This window comes from Rissa tridactyla, chromosome 4, assembly GCF_028500815.1.
Source record: "Rissa tridactyla isolate bRisTri1 chromosome 4, bRisTri1.patW.cur.20221130, whole genome shotgun sequence".
NCBI lineage: Eukaryota > Metazoa > Chordata > Aves > Charadriiformes > Laridae > Rissa > Rissa tridactyla.
The window spans coordinates 89189105-89209092 of NC_071469.1; the positions used below are offsets into that span (position 1 = coordinate 89189105).

The following is a 19988-nucleotide window of genomic DNA, read 5'->3' on the forward strand; positions in this document are numbered from 1 at the left end:
AGACTCCTGTTAAGCTACAGTGTATAAACAAGTAATAAAATAAATGAAGTGAGACAGAATAGTAGCATACACATTAAATGTGGACAGCATAATGCAGAAGATAATTCTCATATTTGAAGTACTTCTGTGACTGAGATTTTTCAATTAATAAATGTTTTGTCAGCCTGTCTGAATTTAGAGTCATGTGCATGAGTGAATTTAAGAAAAACGAGGATAGAAAATACGTGCGTCAGACTGCAGGTTTTTTCAGGATGTAGAATTTTTTTTCAAAGGCTATAGATTGAGCTTTTTGTGTGCATGGTATCCTGTTTTTTAAAATATCGATCTAGCTAAAAATAGATCTTAAAAAAAATGTGAAAGTGGTGGAGATGTAAGGGTATCCGTTGCTCAGCGATCCATTGTTGGTCCACTCCATAAAAAGCAGGAAATCTTAACTACGTACTGAAGACCTTGATGGGTCAGTCTTTCCTTCTGCCAGAGTTCATAATTTGTAATATGCCTTTTTGCATCACGTAGGCGTGTGGAGAATGGGGGGATGTCTGTACACACTGGGGTTTTTTTCTTTTCATTGTGGATAGTTGGAAATATTTAACAGAGCAGAAATTGGCTTTAGGATTCTTTGCAAGAGCTGCTGGTGGAGCTCTGTCCTTGAGTATAACTGCTGCTGCCTTTCGCTGGTGGTCTGTAGGTGGGGTAGGCTTTTCTCCTTCTTTTCACGAGCTCCTGGTTCAAACGCATTATCAAAATTTGCAGGTATTGAGGGCGATAAAAGTGAGAGATACTTGTTCAGAAGCAATACTTGGTAAAAACTCCCTAAAAATTTTTGCTGCTGGAACACTGTAAAAATAAGGAAATGCTTTTAGCAGTGTGTAAGTAGTAAACTAAATAACCTTGTAACATAGTATGTGTAATTAGGAAGATTCTCCCAATCAGTGTGCAGGGATTTCATTAAAAGAAAGTGCCTATGCAAATGCAAGGAGAAAACTACCTGGCTGACTGATAGTGCTGTCAAGATGAGTGATGAGAGGAACACAGAGAAGATTTTTGCTTCATTTGTAGGCTTCCTTTCGCAGCTGGTGTGAGCTTGATGTGGTGTGTCTGGAATATATTGGTTCTGTATCATGTCTCTGTTTACTTCCCACTTGGAAATAAACCAGTTACCATCCTGCATGTTAATTACAGCAGTGTGGCTGGGTATTTTTTTTTTGTTTATATCACTTTAAGATTGAAAAAAATGCAGATTCCTTCCCTTTTTTTTTAATTTGAGGGGCAGCATATTTCAGTTTCAGAGCAATTATTTCTGTCTGTGGTTATAGAGGTACATGCCTTCTCCCCTGCTACTCAGTTTCGGGTTGAGTAGGGCCGTCCCAGGGAAGTACGCAAGAGTTATGTTCCAATTCCTGAAGATTGTGACTATTTTGTCGTGGTGTTTTTTCCATACCGTTCAAACAGCAGGCACAGCCCACATTAAGCTGGAGCTTAGTCAAATTCTGATGAAACGTGACCCCCTGCCCTTCCTGTCTTTGTTCCTTCCTAGTTTTAACTGCTAAAGCTGCTGTAAGAGTTCCTGAAAAGTTGTGCCTGTTTTTTAAAGTATATGTGTTGAGAAAGGTTGAGAATTAATTTTCACAAGCACCTACAGATACTTTAATGTTGTCCTTTCTTGATGTGCAGTAGGAAAACGCTTGGGTCCAACGCTGTTGTGGGGTTTTTGTTTATTTAAACCCCAAAACCTTGAATATGTAGTGCAGACAAACCTCTGAAGTTCACGTGTCTTCCAAGCTCAAACTTGATCAGTAGCTAGACTAAACTCGCCTAATTTTGGTTTTTTCCCTTCTTCAATATGGTCCTATAAAAAAAAAAAAAAAAAAAAGAAAAAAGGAAGAAAAAAAGAAATTGCAGTCTTCCTGCTGCATTTCTCTGCTACTTACTCAATTTTTGTAATTGTAGGTAACTTGGTGCTAAAAAGAGGTGAAAACACTGACGGTGTCCCCCTCCCACAGTGAGGAAAGGAAGCTAATGGAATACACTGCAGGGTGTTCTGCTCTGTAACAGTTTCTGAATCAGTGTAGAGGACTTCTCCTTTTCTCTGTTCAGTTCATCCATCGTCCTCTGTGACAGCTACAAACCACTCCCTTGCTTTCTGCAGAGTCTTAATCCTTCAGTGTACAGCACAGACAAAATAATGGACAGCTAATCCTTTCACTTGGCCTTTAAAAATTGATCTCTCTTTCCAAGATAATTGATATGTAGCAGCCGCTCCTTCAGTGCCAGAAGAGAGGCTTACTTCTGATTCGTGAGTTAACATCGTGCAGGACTTCCAAAGGCCAGCAGTATCCGTGAGGACATTTCCAAACTTTTTTTCCCCTCAAATTAACCAGGTGTGGCCAGGAAAATACATGGGATGCTTTGCAAAGGTTTTTCAAACTTTTGTGTTCTCTGTAAATTATTTAATAAAAGATCTAGGAGCAGCTGCCTAAAATAGCATTGATTTGTATGTCTTCAGAGTCTATAAATAGTAACTGTGACAGCATCCGCAAAAGTGCGGCAACATTTTGTAGAGATTTGTTTCAGAACCGTAGAGAGGATGCTGTCAGCTGCAGATAAATGGGACATCTTTATAACCCAGTGTCCCACGTGGGTGATGAGTACATACTTACCTGGTTTCCAGAGGCTTCGACATGGAAAACTGCTTTTCCCTTGGTAGAAGGATGAGGCTGATATAGTGCCGAAAGGAGAATACACTTAAAGCGAACGCAGGGGACTTGTAAGATACAGTAGGGGCTAGGAAATGATTGAAAAGAGCCTGATAGCTGATTGGGAAGTTCTGTTTCCATTCCTGGTAACAGACATTTCTTTCCCAAAATCCCTTACCATTTTGATTTCCAGTCTTCTATGCCGTGCTTAAAATTAAACATTGCCGGATGCTGCATTCTTCTTACTGAACTGGGGATTTCTTGTTGCTGATAAAGTGCACTTAAAGAAGTTAGGGAATTATATGGGGGAAGGCACTGCTTAATAACGAGGCCTTGCTATATAGTAATTTGTTATTTCCCCTAGTATAGACCATTAAGACTTATAAGCTTTTATAACTCTAGTGATTTTAAGACAAAGCTACCTAAAATCTTCTCTGTAGGGAAAATTGCCTGGCATAGCTGTTGTATAAGAGGCTCTCTTATGTGCCTGCTTTCTTCCTGGAGGTCACACTGGGTGGCTGCAAGAATTTATTCAAGATACGTTACGGACATGAGTGGAGCAATTCTGAAATAAAGTAACTTCAGGATAAAGTATCCCGAGCTTCCCAAACGGCACTGTCAATTGCTTTTCCTGGCTAGGAAAAGCCAAGGCTGTCCTGAACTAGACGATTTTCCCAATAGTTTTTACGTAACAAATTAACTTGCACACTCTGCTTTTGATTCAAAGATGGAAGTTGCAAAAGGAACCTGGAATTCTTTTAATCTGTTCAATAAAAATTGCATACCATGGGTTTTTATTATTATTTTTACAGGTGGATTTATCTAAATGACCAGAACCTATGTATCCCAACTAGTTCTTCCTTTGTGTACGGAGCTGTGCCCATCGGAGCCAGCATATACGTGATTGGAGATCTTGATACAGGTCAGAATTAGAACTAATAACCTATTGCTTGTCTTCTTCCATTATGGCACTATTATGGCACTAATGAGACTGAATTTTCTTTAGAATAAAAGGCTGGTACTATGTTGTGTTAAGTTACTCTTGTCGTCAGGGGAATTATGGTGCTTGGATATACAGAAACATACAGGTCGGTTTTGTACATTGGAGCTCTTCAGAAACAAATTCAGTGCTGTAAGCGTTTGGTTGATTAGCAGTTTGAAGATCAGAAGAGATCAAGGCTAGGAGTATGTTACTGCATTTTTCTAAATATAAGAAAAAATGTTAGTGCCTGACGTTGCTTCTCCCACCTTTGCAGCGATAAGCACGTGGTTCTGCGTTTTGGGACATCGTTCGGTGGTTCATGTGGCTCTAAATGCCAACTGAGTAAATGCGTACTAACAAAAATATTCAATACTCAGCTTTCAGTATCTGTCCACGTACTGTAAAAAGCATTAGGAAGACTACATGCTTTCATTGCCACGTGTGCACATGTGAGCGTGTAACAGGGCTGTCTACAAAACACGAAAGAGCAAATTCCAAATGTGGTGGGTTTATGTAGATAAGAAATGTCACAGTAGTTTCCTTTTGACAATAATTTCAGTATTGAAGTTGTTGTCAAACAATTGTCAGTACCTCCAGAAACTGATTTGTGTTTCTGTGCATGCTCTTGTTCACGTATGTGCTTTATTAGAGGCTAGATGTGGTGATAGCTACAGTATGTTTTAAGCGTTTATCTTTTCTTTTTTTTTGTGCATGGGTGAATTCAGGTACAAATTATGACTACGTTAGAGAATTTAAAAGAAGCACGGGAACCTGGCAGCGCACTAAACCACTATTTCCATCGGACCTTCGCCGTACTGGCTGTGCAGCTTTGCGGATCGCAAACTGCAAGCTCTTTCGACTGCAGCTTCAACAAGGATTATTCCGCATTCGCGTACCTTCTCCGTGATCCGTATGCTGACAGTGGAGGAGACTGGAAGAATTCTGCGCAGTCCACCATAATATAGCTCTATATAAAGGAAAAGCTGAGAAATTACAGCTGAAACTTACACTGTATGCTGTGCTTTGGTATGGTAACTGTTTTTGTTTTAAATGCTTAAAAAGCTTGAGTCTCAGTTCTTGTTTCGGGAACAAATAACTTAAGTATACATTAAAAAGAAGAGAGGGGGGGGAAAATAAAAGGGGGGGATCAAGGAAACACCTTCAGTCGTAACCATTTGGAGTCTAAACCGTGTTATTGAAGGAGGTTTTTTGTGTCTGAAACTGGTGGGAATCGGTATTCCTTTGGTGAAGTTCATTGAAAAGCAAAAAAGATTCAAGATGTGTTTCCCCTGAGGGGAACTGATAAGAATAAATGTGCTATCTCGGACTGGATAGCTCTAATACACAGAAGCTGTATGATAACCAACCTCCCTGGTATACTGCAAAGACTGTTGTTGGACCGTAATGCCGTAGGAGACGTTGGTTGTTGCACCTTTTATTTCTAGTCCTTCCTCAAAAGTTAAGGTCTGTGCCTAAAAATGGTGGAGGTGTGTACATACGGTTTTTCATTCATTTGCAATGTTTTCATTCCTACAAATATTTTTAATATATTTAAAATGGACTAATCTGAAATGGATACAGTATACTCCAGAGAAGTAAACTGTTTTTTCTACGCTCTCATTTGAATAGCCTGACGAACTGGTGTACAGATGGGTGGCGTGCCTTTCTGTGCGGGCTTTGGTGACTGTTTCCTTGAAGTAAAAAGGGAAATGGTGTTTGGAAGGGTTAATGATGATTGCTGCTTTTGGTAAAAGACAACAAAACTTGATAAAGTAAAGAAAATAGGTTGTGTTCCTTTTTACTTCAGATCGCTTGCAAACTAGGAATGGTTTTTAAGACTGAGGATTATAAAGGGTGCATTTTATCTCTGCTAGAACAAAGGTGAAATATGATAAGGATGTATTTGTTTTGCAGAAAACATAATTTTTGGACTGAAAGTTAAGGAAAGTCTGTACAGCGACTTCAAATTGGGATCAAAAGTCGGTTTACTAATGATTTCTGTGCTAAGGTACAGTCTTGTTTACTGCTGTCTGACTTTGAAAGCTGGGTTTTATGGTGTGGTTATAGTGAAGAACTTGCTATCTTGCATTTTATTTCTTACTAAGTCTTGTTCACATCAGTAGCGATATTTAATTGACTTTTGTTCGTAGCCAAGATCAGCTGGTAGAACACTTTTACCTCAATTTTTGATTTCATTATTGTTGTGATGGGTGGGACGTAACCTGTATTTATTTTAAAGGAATAAAATGAGAGAGATGGAAATAGAAATGAGACCTCCTGCCCTTCAGAAAAAGAGACTTTGTCTAACCAGTATTATAACTATACACAATACTTTCCACTCTGCAACTCTGTGGACCTCAGACAAGCCGATCTCTGCGCTCAGTTGCGTCATGTAAACCTGTGGCGTCTTTACTGAATCATCTTAGATACAGAATCACAGAGTGGTTCTGGTTGGTAGGAACCTTAAAGATCACCTAGTTCCAACCCCCAAATATGCTGAAATACAATCCCAAAGTAGTACAGAACAGTTATATTTCACTAAATATTCCTTGAAGAGACATTCTGAAACTTCTGCTCAGTCCTTCCATAGCGCTGGTGTGTGGTTGGAATGACTCTGATTCTGAGCAAAGGGGCGAGGGAAAAGCAAAGAGGGCAGCAGCCAATCCATTGACCGTTATTTTTTTTTTTTTTTTTACGTTTTACAATGCTGAAGTGCTGCAAAACTTGAACTATATACATCAATTTTCTGACCTATATTAGTTGGCATATTAAAAAGTTTATATATTTATGCATTGCAGTAAACTTGGTGTATATATATATATATATGTCTTTAGATTTAAAATTTATATATAATGCTTTACTACAGAAATGTGAACCACTTTTTCCATCCTTGGCTGTCTTGTGAAATAAATCAAGTGCTGTTAGTTTATCTGTAAAACTTCCCTTTTTTGAAAATCTTACATTGTTCAATTTTTTAATTTTATTTTATTTTTTCTTAGACAAAGTGCCAAGGTCCCATATTCAAAAGTGATGAATGTTCTTAAGTATCTGTGTCACTTTTGAGCTCAGTTTTCTAAGTGGCCTAGAAAACTTTTGAAAATGTTATTCAGAATATTGCAGGCTGCTATCTCTTGAGTCCCTGTAGCTTCCCAGTACACTTGAGGGCATTCAGCATCCAGAAAACCTAAGTAATACATGCACATAATAAATCCAAATCATATATACTCTAGCAGTGTTTTGCAGTTAAAGTTATTGAACCAAATGTTTACACTTAAAGTAGGATTAACAGTAGGTGGTTTTACTCCTTTTTTTTGTTTAACATAAACAAAACAAATCTACTGGTAATTGGAGTGTGGTGCGGATGCACTCGGTGAGATTCGAGCAAGAAGTTTAAGCCTCTTCACCTGAAAGAGTTACAACCTTGATTTGTTAGCAAGCATGTCCTCCTGTCACTGTCTGTGCGGTTGGCGGCCAGGGACTGGGTCTCCAGAGACATTGTCTCCTGGGGTCTCGGCGTGTGCTCAAGCCGAAGATTTAAGCACCCCTGAGATCTCGAAACTGGTTTCCTTGGCCTTGCCGCAAGGGGATGGAGGCCATTCCCCATCTGCATTGTCTGTGGAGGTGTTCTAACCTCTGTGTGTGTGTAGGAGGGAAGGGATGTGTCTTTTGGGGTCTGACTTGTGTCTGTCTGTCTGTCCGGTTCTGATCTGCAAGCCTGGTGATGAGTGCTTCTCTTGGGATGTGCAATAACTAGGGTTGATCGCCTTCCAGTTTGGAGCAAGGTTTGAAGCCAAGGCTCTCCTTTCTCCAGGGAGAGCCCAATTGTAGAGGTAGGGGTGTGTGGGAGGGATAGCTGACCTCTGACTTCTCTTGGAAAAGAGGTGGTCAACTGCAGTAGAGGAGGGAGGCTTTGATACCAGAGGTGCTGAGTGGAGGGAGGTCACCAGTTCCCTGAATGTGCAAACAGCTACAGATTGAGCTGGTTTCACTGGTACCTGCCACCACCCCAGCTGCCCCTGCTCTCCTGGTGGCTGCCTACCCCTGCATATGGTGGCTGAACCACATGGGAAGCAACTCATGAATTTTCTGTTTGTAATCCAGGGGTTTTAGGTGGTTTGGCAGTTTAGAAACTTGTGTAAGTTGTCCTTGCTTGGCACAGTACCCTTAATTCCTTCCGGCTCGTGACTTGGCACTCAAATTCAGCCAGTTCCCCCACAGGTGACTTTCTGAATTATTTTCTTCGCCAGCTGTCTGTGCGGTCTGCTGGCGTCCAAGCGTCAGGTTTTTATACTGATTTACCAAACTGGGCGCCTCGCCGGGGTTGTGAGTTTTTCACAGCATTGAAATGCAGGTGCTTTGAGACTAACATCTGTATCGCTGAAGAGTGCCGCCGACTTGGTGCCCACCGCGCCTGGGATCGGGGCTGGGTCCTTGGGCGCGGGTCTCAGGTGGTGGGTGGCGTCTTGAGTCGAGCTCAGCAGAATCCCCGACGAGGACTGGCTGGGTCACGGTGCAGGCTGGAGTGACGTGGGTTGGGCCTCTGCCTCCTTTCCTTCCCCCTGCTGTAGAAGTGGACAAACTCCAGCCGTTGTAATTAGAAAATCACCACGTATGGGATGCAGGGGTTGTGGAAGATGGGAATAGCGGTGGCTTTTTTCTCCCCTCGCTCCACCTCTTACCGTAATTCCCCCCTCCTTCCCCGTGCCCCCCCCCCCAAAGTTTCCTCTTCCTTTTTCCATGTGCCACAGGTTATTTTTGGAAAAAATCTGGGATTGCTTATTTAAGGGTAAAATCAAAAGTTTGAGTGTACAAGTGGGGAAAAGAAGATAATACCATAAGCACACAGCAGTGTCCCCGTGCGTGTTTTTCACGTGTAGTCTTGTGGCTGCTCTCGGCAGCAGAAGGTGATTACAGAAGCAAAGGTGTAAAGTGCTGTTGCTCTCATGAAATAAATCTCTTGGGTTTTTTAGGGAGGACACACCTGGCCTGGTCTCTGTTCCTTACCTGGCCCCGTGAGATGCTCGTGTTCCTAAAGAGTCAGTGTTGGGTTTCAAATTCTCATCCTTTCTGCTTTTATAACCTGAAAAAGAGGCATCCTGAAGCGTTTCCACAGCAAGGTCTGCCTGTCCTCAAATACATTATCAGCTATTCCTTAAGTTTTACTTATTGTGAAAATGCTGTATTCAGCTGTTCCTGGTGAAGTGACTTCCCGTAGTTTTGAGGGTACCTCATCTTTAAATTGAAGGCAAATGAATATGAGATTCCACAAAAGGATAGCGGTGAATCTGAAAACAAAGGCGAATTTACAAAACCCACCGTGGGGAGGCTGTATCCCTTTTGCTTTTGACTGTGCAAAACTTGCACATCACAGAGCCTGCCTTCTCCAGCGGAGTTCTTGCTGAAAACAGGAGGTTTTTTTCATCAAAGCTACTGGAGCGCCTGGCTTGCTTTATAAACCCCCACTCCAGAAAACACCAGGCAGCCAAGTTTCTTTTTTGCAGTATTTCTTGTGCCTGCATGACTCGGTAAATGCACGAGTACGAAAATGAGGGGTTTATGGGAGCGTTTTTCCCTGTTTTAACAGCACTTTCTGGGGTTGGTTCCGTACACACTGTGGCCGTACAGCCTGCATGGGTTTTGGTAACGTGCATGTGCCGTGCAAAGTGCAGGATGCAATAACAAATGCAAGTTGTTACAAGTGCCAAAATTTTGGTTTCCTCTGTATATAACAGTAAATCAACTGTTCTATTAAAATACAGAGATGCTTAAAATTCACCATGTTCCCAAAAAGAGCAGTGGTTCTTTTTTTTTTTTTAAATGCTATTTAAAACACTGTAAATCTTTACTTTTTTTTTAATACTGGTGTGCAGGTTTGTGCTACTCTTCACAGCTGCCTTGAGACATCACTCCACGTGATGCATGTGGACACTTTGCTCTTACTAGAGCACTAGTGCCGTGCAAGTATATAATAAATGGCAGCTGACAACAGGTTTTAGTACTTAAAATTATAAATATTTAGATAAAGTGCAATTCGTTTAAATTAATCTTATCTGCAGAAGGAAAGCTGTGTCTCAGGAAGTTGTGACTATACCCAGGGACACGGTAGTACTGAAGATTGTAACTAAGGTATGTTTTGGTGCCACTCAGAGCGATGCTTTCCAAGGATTTGTATTTAATTTTGGGGTATGGATTCTTTCTGCCCCTAATGCCAGCATCAAGGTTTTGGGGGTTGTGTTCTCTTAAGTCTTTGGAGGACTTAAACAGCTTCTTCAGGTGGGTGGGAGGGGTGTTAGTTGTATCCACGTTTGTTTTGCAGTTGGAAGCTACTATTTCCATCTTAACTTGGAGTATTTCCTTTTACCCTTCAGGACTGAGTACAGGCCTGCATTTCTGTCATCAGTGCTGTAGCCTTTTGACATTTGCCATTTTCTGTTGCTCTTCCTTGTTTGTTATTGGAGTTGAGAGCTGCGTCAGTAGGATCTGTGCTTCCCTGGCACGCTACTTGTGAAAGAAGAGTAAGGAGATGGGCCTGATCACTTCGGATTGGGAAGGCGAGCCAGTAAAAGCTGACTTGGAGATATCCCCGTAAAACCAGTGAGATTTGGGTGAAGCACCGCTCGCTTTCTGCAGGGGTCACATCCGTGCGCTCTGAAGTTCATTGATAGGTTGGGTGCCTGCTCTGCAGCATCCCTATGGTTTTTGTTTGGGTTTGTTTGTTGATTTTTTTCCCCCTGGGAAATTCCTTACTGTAGGAAGGATTGCAGCCAGGCTTTAAGGTGACATTTCTGATGAGCCATGCCCTGCGTGACTCTAGTCTAGCTGCTGTTGTACTCCAGTAGTCAAGTCTCTCAAAGTTTTGATGAACAAGAAAGCTAAAAGAATAGACTGAAACCATGCAAAACACACTAGATAAGCACCTGCTAAAAAGGATTAAGGGTAATAGGAGAAATAAACTATAAACTGCTGCCAACAGGTGATTATGGTGTAAATTTGTTGGTGATACAAAATCTTAAAGATATTTTTAAAACCGGCTTATTCTAGGTAGTTGCTTATTAGTTATAAAAATAATTAAAATACATAAAGGGTTTGTTTAGAATAATATTTGAAGGTTATTTGAAATAATCTAAGGAAATGTCTTCAAAAGTTAGCTGGAAGACTGGAGCTTTTCAATGTAAAAGGCTAAATCTTGTTGCCCAGTATTTTTGCAGGGTTTCAGGTGAATAATGAACACCTGCCAGGGCGCATCAGGAAATGAACATGTTCAATGCCGTTGCCTGCCCGTGCCCTTGAATGTTCATAATGAAATGAGAATATACCGAGCCCTCGTAAAAGCTGATGGATCTGATTACAATAATAGGATAGAAAGAAGCATCCCCGGTGTAAGTAACATTATTTTACTGATAAAACATGAAAATGTAACTACATTTTTTTTTTTAAACGTAGGTGCTTTTGTATCACTACTTAATGCCCTTGGTTATTTTTTTTTTTCTTTGCCTTTCCTCCTTCCTTTCTTTTTGATTAATGCTAAGACATCCTCTGTTTTTGTCAAGGGCAAGTTTCTTTAATCGATAGTTCTAAACCCAGCCGGGGCCTGAAAGATAGCGTTTAAGCAGGCTGTACGGTGGGCGGCTTTTACAAGTATAACTTCTGTGCATTCTGTTAGCGTGCTGCCACCTCTACTAATTGCAGAATAAAAAAATCCTGTGTAACAATATTGCACCTGATGAAAGCGAGAGCCGTTTTGGGAAGTCTCTATTCCAGTATGCGCTGGGCAGCGTGCTACGAAAACCCTTAACCTGGCTGTTCTTGGGGTTCTCACCTTGGTGATCGCACACGCTGAAGCTGCAGCCAGGCAGCGTCTGTTCTGTTAATTTACACGTGATGGCAGGAAAGCATTATCATCCTTGTTGCTTGCTTTGCTATTTTTAGGTCTTAAAAAGTGAAGTCTGCTTAATTATGAGAGTAAGTAAAGCGGTTCAGCGGGGTGTCTGGCACGGTGGTCAAGTTGAACAGAGCTGACATTCTTTAAAGCTCTTGTTAAAGTTTCTATCTGAAGGGAAGATGAAGGATACCCTCTTAAGAAATACTTTCAAACTCTTTCAGAACTAGACTTAAACTAGTCCAAAGGACTCTCTGGATTACTTAGAGAAACTGGGATCTGTTCTAGCTTTTGTTTGCTTGGGGAAACAGCTGCTAAGTCAATTTTAAGCTGCCTTTTTTTTTTTTCTCTCCCTGACTTCAAAACCATAATGATTTGCTTCTTGAAATTGAAACTTTTTTGTATTTGAGGGTCTGAGACTGTATTTTGCAATGTGTGGTGAGTATTCTATCGTATCTTAGTTTAATTGCTGTAAAGAGCAAGCTGCCTTCTGGTGGACTCCTAGAGGGTGGTGTTGCAGTGTTAAGGGGGGAGGAAAAGTATCAGTAACCCAAGAAGATTCTCGTTACACTGCACATGGCCTTGCTGTGTGTGTCTGATGGGGCAAGAGGCCGTTCTTGGCACAGAGCTCGTGTAATTGCCACCCCTTGCTGCCCGCGGTGTCTGGGACCGCGGCTGGGACGTTGCCCAGCTGCAGCCTGTCGAGCGCCAGAGAGGAGCCGAGGCTGCGGCTGGCTGAGAATTGACCCCCAAAGCACTGTCAAACCAGCAGACGCAGAATCCTGGCCGTACCCCACGCAAAATGCTGCTTTCTGGTCTCAGTTCTTTTGTCTTTTGCTCTTATTAACAGGATTTTGCTTTCACTCTTACCCCAGATTTACTTTGGAATGCGTTGCCTTTGCCAGTGATGACTGAAAGAGCTCCTGTGGCTCGGAGGATGTCCACACAGACGTCATCTCTGTGCACTGGCTTTTTGTACATCTCTGCGTCCTTTAACTCCGCTGGGGGTATGCAGGGAGAGTGCTCAATGCGCAATGAAATACCTTTTCATCGAGCTTGTAAAGCTAACGTCAGCAGGTTAGAGATCACCTGGACATCTGTAAGCAATCCTGTAGGTAGAACGTGTGTAGCCCACTCCCGTGTCTGCCTGTTGCTCGTGGCTGGAAATCTGCTGCCTTGTCCCTGGGGCAAAGCCCCCATTCCCAGCTACCTCATTTTTTTTTTCTTTGCACTTTGTCAAATCTTTTTGTTTTGTTTTGTTTTAAATTGCATTTTGTCCTTCAACAAAAAACTTAAAGTGGACAAGAAGCAGGGCAGAATGATGCCGTTGTCCAAGGACAGTTTACTTTCATTTCATTTTAAAGGCGTGTTTCTGTACAAAAAGACCAAGGTTGACCCGCAGCTGCTCTAAAAAGTAAATAAAAATTTATATTACTTGAAAGTAACTATTATACTTGGAAATGAGAGAAGTAATTGAAAGACTGTCCTCACAATTTTCAAACAGGAAAAAATCTGTTTGAAAAGTAGAAGTCTCTGCTCTTTTAAGGACAGAACAGATAGTTTTCTCTCTGCCTCTGCTCTGCACTGTTGTGCCTGTGAGTGTGATCCGTTACCTCACTAGAGAGATTCACTGATTTTTCTGTAATGTCTAATCTGGACTTCTCTTCCCCATGGAGTTCCCCATTTACTCACTTACAGAGGAAAAACTGTCCCAGTAAATACCCACCTTCTGTACCCGAGATTATGTATTTGCCCATTTCTTTGGGATCTTCAAGTATGCAGGGTTTTGCTTAGCTTGAAGAATTTATTATTAAAAAAAAAAAGTGTTTTCTTCTGCTTCTAAAGGTGCTATTTTGACATATGTTTGAATTCTTTACACTGTGCTTGACTTCTTAAAGTACCAGTGTAAGCTGATAATCAGCTCGTGTTTGTTCTCTGGGGTTTTTTTTGAGTATTCACTATGTTTTTTTTAAAAACCATCCCCTCTCATAAAGACAGCTTTCAAGCTGTCAAAGGCCTTAATAACACAAAACGTAATGGGAAAATGCTGCCTTTTTTCTTTCTTTGTAAAGGCAAACCCAAGAAATGCTTCACAGGGAACGTTTTCCTCTAAAATTTAAAGTAGCAGCTCATATTAACTTTGAATTAAATGTAGCAAACATTTTACTGGCCACGCGCACACAGTAGGGATAAAACAAGGAGCTATTCATGTCTCTGCAGACTGTACCGATTCGCTGCCGATTCCAGAGCCTTCTGTTGGCATCCTGATGGCTATTCCGTAAATACGAATCTTCCTGGGCTCTGTCCCAGGACCTGGCTGTGTGTGTCTGGGACGCGCTGACCCGTGTGGCTGTCGGAGCATCTGGATGTTGGGCCAGGGACGGGTTTTGCCTCGGACTCCTCTTTTCGGCCCTTGTTTCGGAGGCGCACGCCTCTGGCAAGGGCTGCTCACCACAGAGGGTTTGGCGGCCCCGTGCTGTGGGTCGTCAGGAGGTGGAAGGAGGGGAAGCTACTGGCTGCTGCCATCGCTGGAGTGATGGATGTCAGCTTGGTAGATCCAAGGAGAAGGCTCTGGTAGATGCACACCATGGAGTAGAGAGCTGAATTTTATCCCTGTGTAGGGACCTTGTTGTCCTTATTGTGCTGTCTTTATTTTTGTTTAATCCGTATCATCGGTTCGGTTTAGGGGTTTGTTAACATTGCTAAAAGTTTTTCCTTCTGTGGAGGACATGACATAAAAAAAATCCTTCTCCTGCCCTGTCTGAAGCAGCAGGAAGGATCAGGGGGTTTGAACTTGTCCCATCTCCAGACATCAGGTTACTGCCTTTTTGTAGGCTTTGACAGTCCCAGTGGTGTAGCGTTTCTCAGGCTGGTGAATCTGAGAGCGCTTTAGGCTTTTCAGAAGAGTCAGAGACTGCCTTGTCCTTCTCCTGCTTCATGTGTTGGGTGCTGCCCTCTGGACCATCCTAACCCATCCATAGCGTCATTGTCCAGGAACCGCGGGCCGGTGGCCGTCATGAGGAGTGTCTGGGTTACCTGCAGCACTGTCTGAAAAAAGGCCAGTAAGTGAGGGACCGCGGAGAACCCTACGGAGATTGAAAATCCTCAATCCTCTCATTTTTGGGAAGGCTGAGGAGCAGCACCATTCATTGCCAGGCCTGTGCACAGCCTGAGCCCTGCAGCCGCGGCCTGACAGCGTGGGTAAGGATGAGGCCACCCTGTCCCTCACGTAAGGGTAAGATATAAAGGTTTATGGGCTGAGTGTTATAGGAGATCTAATATTTTGCACTTGTTGTATTTAAATCTGAAAATATTGGAGGCTCTGGAGCTATTTCTGCAGGGTGGAACAGCAAGTATTGGCCTAAATAACGGGAGCTCCAGGCCACCTGGTTTTCCCCTCCGCTTTTTTTTTTTATTTTATTTTGGAAAACAGAAATGTATAACTTCTTCCCTGTTTGTATGCTTGCTGTTTAATAATCTGAAGCGGGAGCCTGACAAGCTGAGATTGTTTTAATTTTGCCTTCAAAAGGAAAAAGCAAAACTTCTTCACATGAGATGCGCTACCTTCAGAGTTTTCCTTCTGTAAAGCATATTTATTGAACTTCGTAGGATTAGGCTAAAGAATTGAAATACGTATTATATGAATGATGACTGATATACTTGGTCTGACTTTGTACTGTACAAATATTCTATTTTAGCATAAGAGAACGAACTAACAGCTACATTGATTAATCCAGTTACGGTATCTGTATTCCACGAGCCAAGCAATAGGAGGGTGTTGGAACGTGATGCCACGTTGCGGCTGCTCTCGTTCAGCGTTCTGTCAAATCTAAGATCTCAATAATTGCCAGGATATTGTCGAAACATATTGCTGCTTTTTCTACAAAAAACCACGTCCGTGTGGTGTGGTAGAAACACTCACCTGGTCCCGTTGCCCCTCGCTGGCATGCCGCTCGACAGCGGGGTTTATTCCCATCATCCAGCTGTCGTGCTTTGACTGCTGTGTTACAGATGTGTTCGCTGTTACAGGCTTTTTATTGCGTACGTTGTCTGTGGGTCTTTCTGTGCTTTATGTGGGAATGGGGATTTTGCTTTTATTTGTTTATGTGCCCACCCCAAAATCTTCCTGTGTTGCTTTAGAAATGAATCCATGGATCGCATGGGGACAGGCTTTGGAATGCTCTGACTGGAGTATGTTGAGTTATTCCTGTTAAAAACAGGGAAAAATAAACGTAAATGCTCTTTGGCCTCAATCAAACTATGCAATATAGCGCACCAGAGAGCTGAATTCCTGGTGATACAGAAGACGCACAGCTCTTGTGTCCTTCCAAATCCAGTCCTTGGTCCAAGGTTAGGAGAACTTGTACTCAATGGCTGCCCGAGGATGTTGCATCCAAATCACCTCCTGCTCACTGGTTTTCCTCCTTCTCCCCCACCTCTGTCAGGTTATTAGGTGTTTTGACTCTGAATGACGTGCTGTCAAAGTCTGTCTCTCCTGTCAGTCTCGTGGTGTTGTCCATCGGAGCTTGTCTTGTAAACCTGCCGGCGTGCCGTACCCGCTGGAGTAAGTTAGGGGCTGCTCCACAACGTTTGCATCCCTTGGCTCTAGACCACGTCAGGCATTTTGGGTTTCCTGTGCCCCCCCCCCCCAGTAGATGTAGGTCTTGCTGTTACGTTCCTGTGTTGTTTGGTTGTGGGTCTGGTGCTTACAGTAAAGAATAACTGTGACCTCTCAAATCCAGTCCAAGTAAGTTTTCACTTCCACCGCGTGTGCGTGTGAGTTTGGTTTTACTGCTCCCATGGCAGTTCAGGGATAAATGCCCACGTGTCAGGACTTCTGGTAAAGGTTCGTTGTTCTCCCGTTGTTCCGTTTGTCCAGTGAAGTTTGTTCCTTGTGTTCCTCCTCTTCCCTCTATTAAATACTACTAAAACCGGCACACTGTTTTCCCCTGTTCTACACCCCGTGAGTGGCTCTTCTCTACCAGTTGATCGTGTCTTCTCACCTTTACATGCATTTTTGAGTAGTTTGCCTTTATTTGTCATGTACTTAACCCACCTCGTACCTCATACTGCTTCTCCCTCCTAACACCGTTTACGATTTTGTCTGTCTTTAATTCAGGTTAACCTTGATTTATTTCTCCGATTTCCAAAGGGGATTTCAGTGCGTAACACAGGAGACAGACAGACACTCTCTCTGCAGATGCCTGGGCATATTCGTTCCCTCCCCAGCACAGGCGGCGTAAGGGGTTCAGCCTCTTCCATCCCTAACCCCGGCATTTCCCGAGTGCTAGGCAGAGCAGAGGCTGAAGGCGTTTCTTATTTCTTTTGGTAACTGAAAATATCTGGAGACTTTCTTCTTCGGAAGTAGCCACTGCAGATGAGCAGCCGGTGTGCCCGAGGGTCGTTATGCTTCCATATTCAGTATTTTTAATTGAGGAACAAATAATTTATTTTGGGGAAAGATGTAAATTTTTTTGTATTTGTATGTCAAAGTGGCCTTTATAGGAAAAGCACATAAAAATATTTAGATTAAAATTGCTTAGCTGTGTAATTTCAGTGGGGATTTTTGTATTGACAGGGTTTCTATGCATTTTTCAAAATATACTTGCTGTTTTGTGTTAGAATTATTGGAAATATTTTTTAAAAACGTGTATTACCACAATTTCCATGGTTGATCCCTTTACTATCATTCCTTTTGAATACTATGAAGATTTTCATTAACCCTGTAAATTAATTTTCCCCCACGAATATTTGCATTAAGTCAATATAATGAGTTCTAGCACGGGTATGTAGCTTTAAGGGAATAAGCCTAGTAGCGTAGCTTAATTACGGAGAGATCGTTTTGGAGAAGGGCAGTACGCGGTGTTTCAATTGCACTTAAAAGACTAAATTAGCAAATTAAGTTTTTGCTGTACCTCACTGGGATTTTATTTTATTTTTTTTTAACTGTTTCCATCCTATATTGTTTACACTCGAGCATTATTTAAATGTGGACTATTTCTGCAGTATGCAGTTCTCCTTCATTCTGTCAGGATAATACTAATGTTAACAGATACGGAAAGTTTTGGGAAGTTTGTGGTACCCTAATGGGTATGACGTGAGTTTGGGATAGGGAGGAGAGGAAAGTTAGATCCATTAGTGTATTTTTCCATTTAATTATGTACACATTTTCACATTAGCTGAGACTAAAGTAACTGAACTTATAATTTAATTGTAAGTAAAATTAGTGGTTTTGGGGACGGGGGAAACAAAGAAGGGGTTTCTGCAGGCAAAACTACCCTTTGGTTGCACTGCCGTGCAGTTGCCTTGGCTGCCTGTGCCAAGCGAAACCCGAGTTGGATCCATCAAACCCTTCTGTTATTGCTCTGATTTTACTTTCTCCTCTCGAGGTGTTATTTTAAGGCTCACTAAGTAGAACCTTCCTGGGAATGTTTGTCAACTGATGCTTCAGTTTTATCATTTTATGTTTGTATTTTAATTTTTGTTCTTGTTTCCTTTCCGTAAGAGATCCCACATGGTTCTTAAGTCAGTGTAAGCGCAAGCTTTTAGGCGTAGTAACAAGCGAACATTGCATGCTACCACCTATTCTCATAATTGAGGAAAAATGTGCAATTTTAATGGCACTTTGACCTATTGCTGAAACACTGGGTTTTGCAATGGAACAAACTCTCAACAATTGAAAACACTCTGTGTCTACATTCGATGTCTTGAAAGTGAAGAAAAAGGCAGTTACTCCAATTGTACCCACAGATAATTTGGTATTGATTTTTTTTTTTTCCAAAGGAATTTTGTGATCTGTTATTAGGAAAACACACGTTTCTTGGTTTACTTTAGTTGCCATAAATTGCCCAGTGCAGAGTCTGGTCCACCTCCATCCATTTGTTTTCATGGATCAGTTGCACGCGAAATTGTAACAGCGAAGCAGGGAAGCTGTTTGGTTGCTGACCAGTAACCTCCCGTGCGGAATTGCGTTGTGGCTCACACGTGAGACGAAAAGGGACACGAGAATTTTCCTGGATTAAGTAGCACTCGCTTCGTTTACGTGTTCAGTATAATGTTGGGTGACTAAAGGGAGGTTCCCTTTTTAAAGTATTTGACTTGTGCTTTGGGAACTTAGTTGCCACTGTGCAAATTGTGCTGTAATATTGTACCAAGGATCAGTGAAAGTGTTTTATCTTTTTTAATGTCGTTTGTATTTGACCGGGTTTTATAAATGTAAGAAAACAGAGTGTTGTATTTTGATCTGAAATTTGCGTATGGTAAAAGTAACTTTGCTTTATGTATTGGAGGTTTGTTCAGAACTTGAATTATTTTATAGAAGGGTACAGACCAAAATTAATTGTCTTAAAGGTGTTTAATAAACTAACCAAATAAAACATTGATGGTTTGAAAACTTGTGAACTGCTCCTTATGCTTTTTCTTTCTATTTTTAAAAGAAAGGAAGAAAGTAGTTCGAGATTTTCTCTCAAGGTCTTACGAAAAATGAAAAAAAAAAAAAAAGTAGTAGATTTTATAAATATCATCTCCCATGAGTTATCTGTTTTATTATTAAACATTCCTACATGCCAGAAGTTTAATCAAAGGGGAAAACCCAAAGGAAATAAATGGAGGAGGAAAGGCTAAGGAAATACGGGAGGCGGGAGCAGTCCCTCTCCGGCTCCGTCCGGGCAGTAAACGCTGACGTCAGTGATGGCCGCTCCGGGAGACACGGGAGTGGGAAGGAGCTTCTGCTCACCTGGGAAAGCTCTCACAGTGGTTGGAAGTTCTCCGCTCTCCCCTGCAGTCACCTTCACTCATCCTCTTCGCAAACACTGCTGCTTTCATGTGACCTTTAAGAGCAGAGGAGAAAAATATGTGAAGCATAACTGCTCCCAAGGGCGGGTACAAACAGCTCATTCCAGGGCTGCCAGATATTTGGCGACCCTCAGTTGCGCTATGGCGTGTGTACGTAACCTCTTCAAGTTCAGAGATCTGGACTTTTTTAAGATGCCAAGCAGCTGCAACTCACGTTAAGCAACATGCTTCCTTCGTGCTGCACTTCTCCCCTTGCTGGTGTAGCGGCCATCGTGCCTGCGAGTGCTGCCTCCGCTGAGACGGCAGGGCCAGAGCAAGGGCTTCTGGCTATGAACAGGGGGGATACCTTCGTCCGTGATTATTAGGTGGGAGGATGACGACAGCAATGAACTCGGCCACTGCGGTAGTCCTGTGTCTTTCGATCTTCAGGAAAAGGCATGATTTCACCCTGGCTCTGTCTAACTTTTCTTAAATAAAGGGACATCGAGGCAAGGCCAAACGCGAGGTAGGAGTCAAGGGAAAGCTGGGGTTTGGGGTCGCGTGGGCAAGGCCAGGGGAGGGGGAAGGCAGCACCTCAGCTTCAAAGCAGAGTGCAAAACTGGGCGCTGTAAACACGCACTCTAAAAGAGACGGTGGG

At 42.3% G+C, this 19988-nt stretch overlaps 1 protein-coding gene across 3 annotated transcripts in view; it reads left to right on the forward strand.

Moving 5' to 3' along the window:
- The window catches only part of GAN (gigaxonin), a 42141-nt gene extending 23191 nt beyond the window's left edge, over nt 1-18950 (forward strand). For 2 of the 3 annotated variants that reach the window (XM_054199994.1, XM_054199996.1), the window contains 2 exons: nt 3509-3618; nt 4404-18950. In XM_054199994.1, coding sequence (XP_054055969.1) covers nt 3509-3618; nt 4404-4585 — 292 coding nt within the window. In that variant the 3' untranslated portion in view covers nt 4586-18950. The remainder of the gene's footprint in view (nt 1-3508; nt 3619-4403) is intronic. The other variant, XR_008466166.1, reaches the window with a different exon arrangement.
- Nucleotides 18951-19988: the final 1038 nt, after the last annotated feature.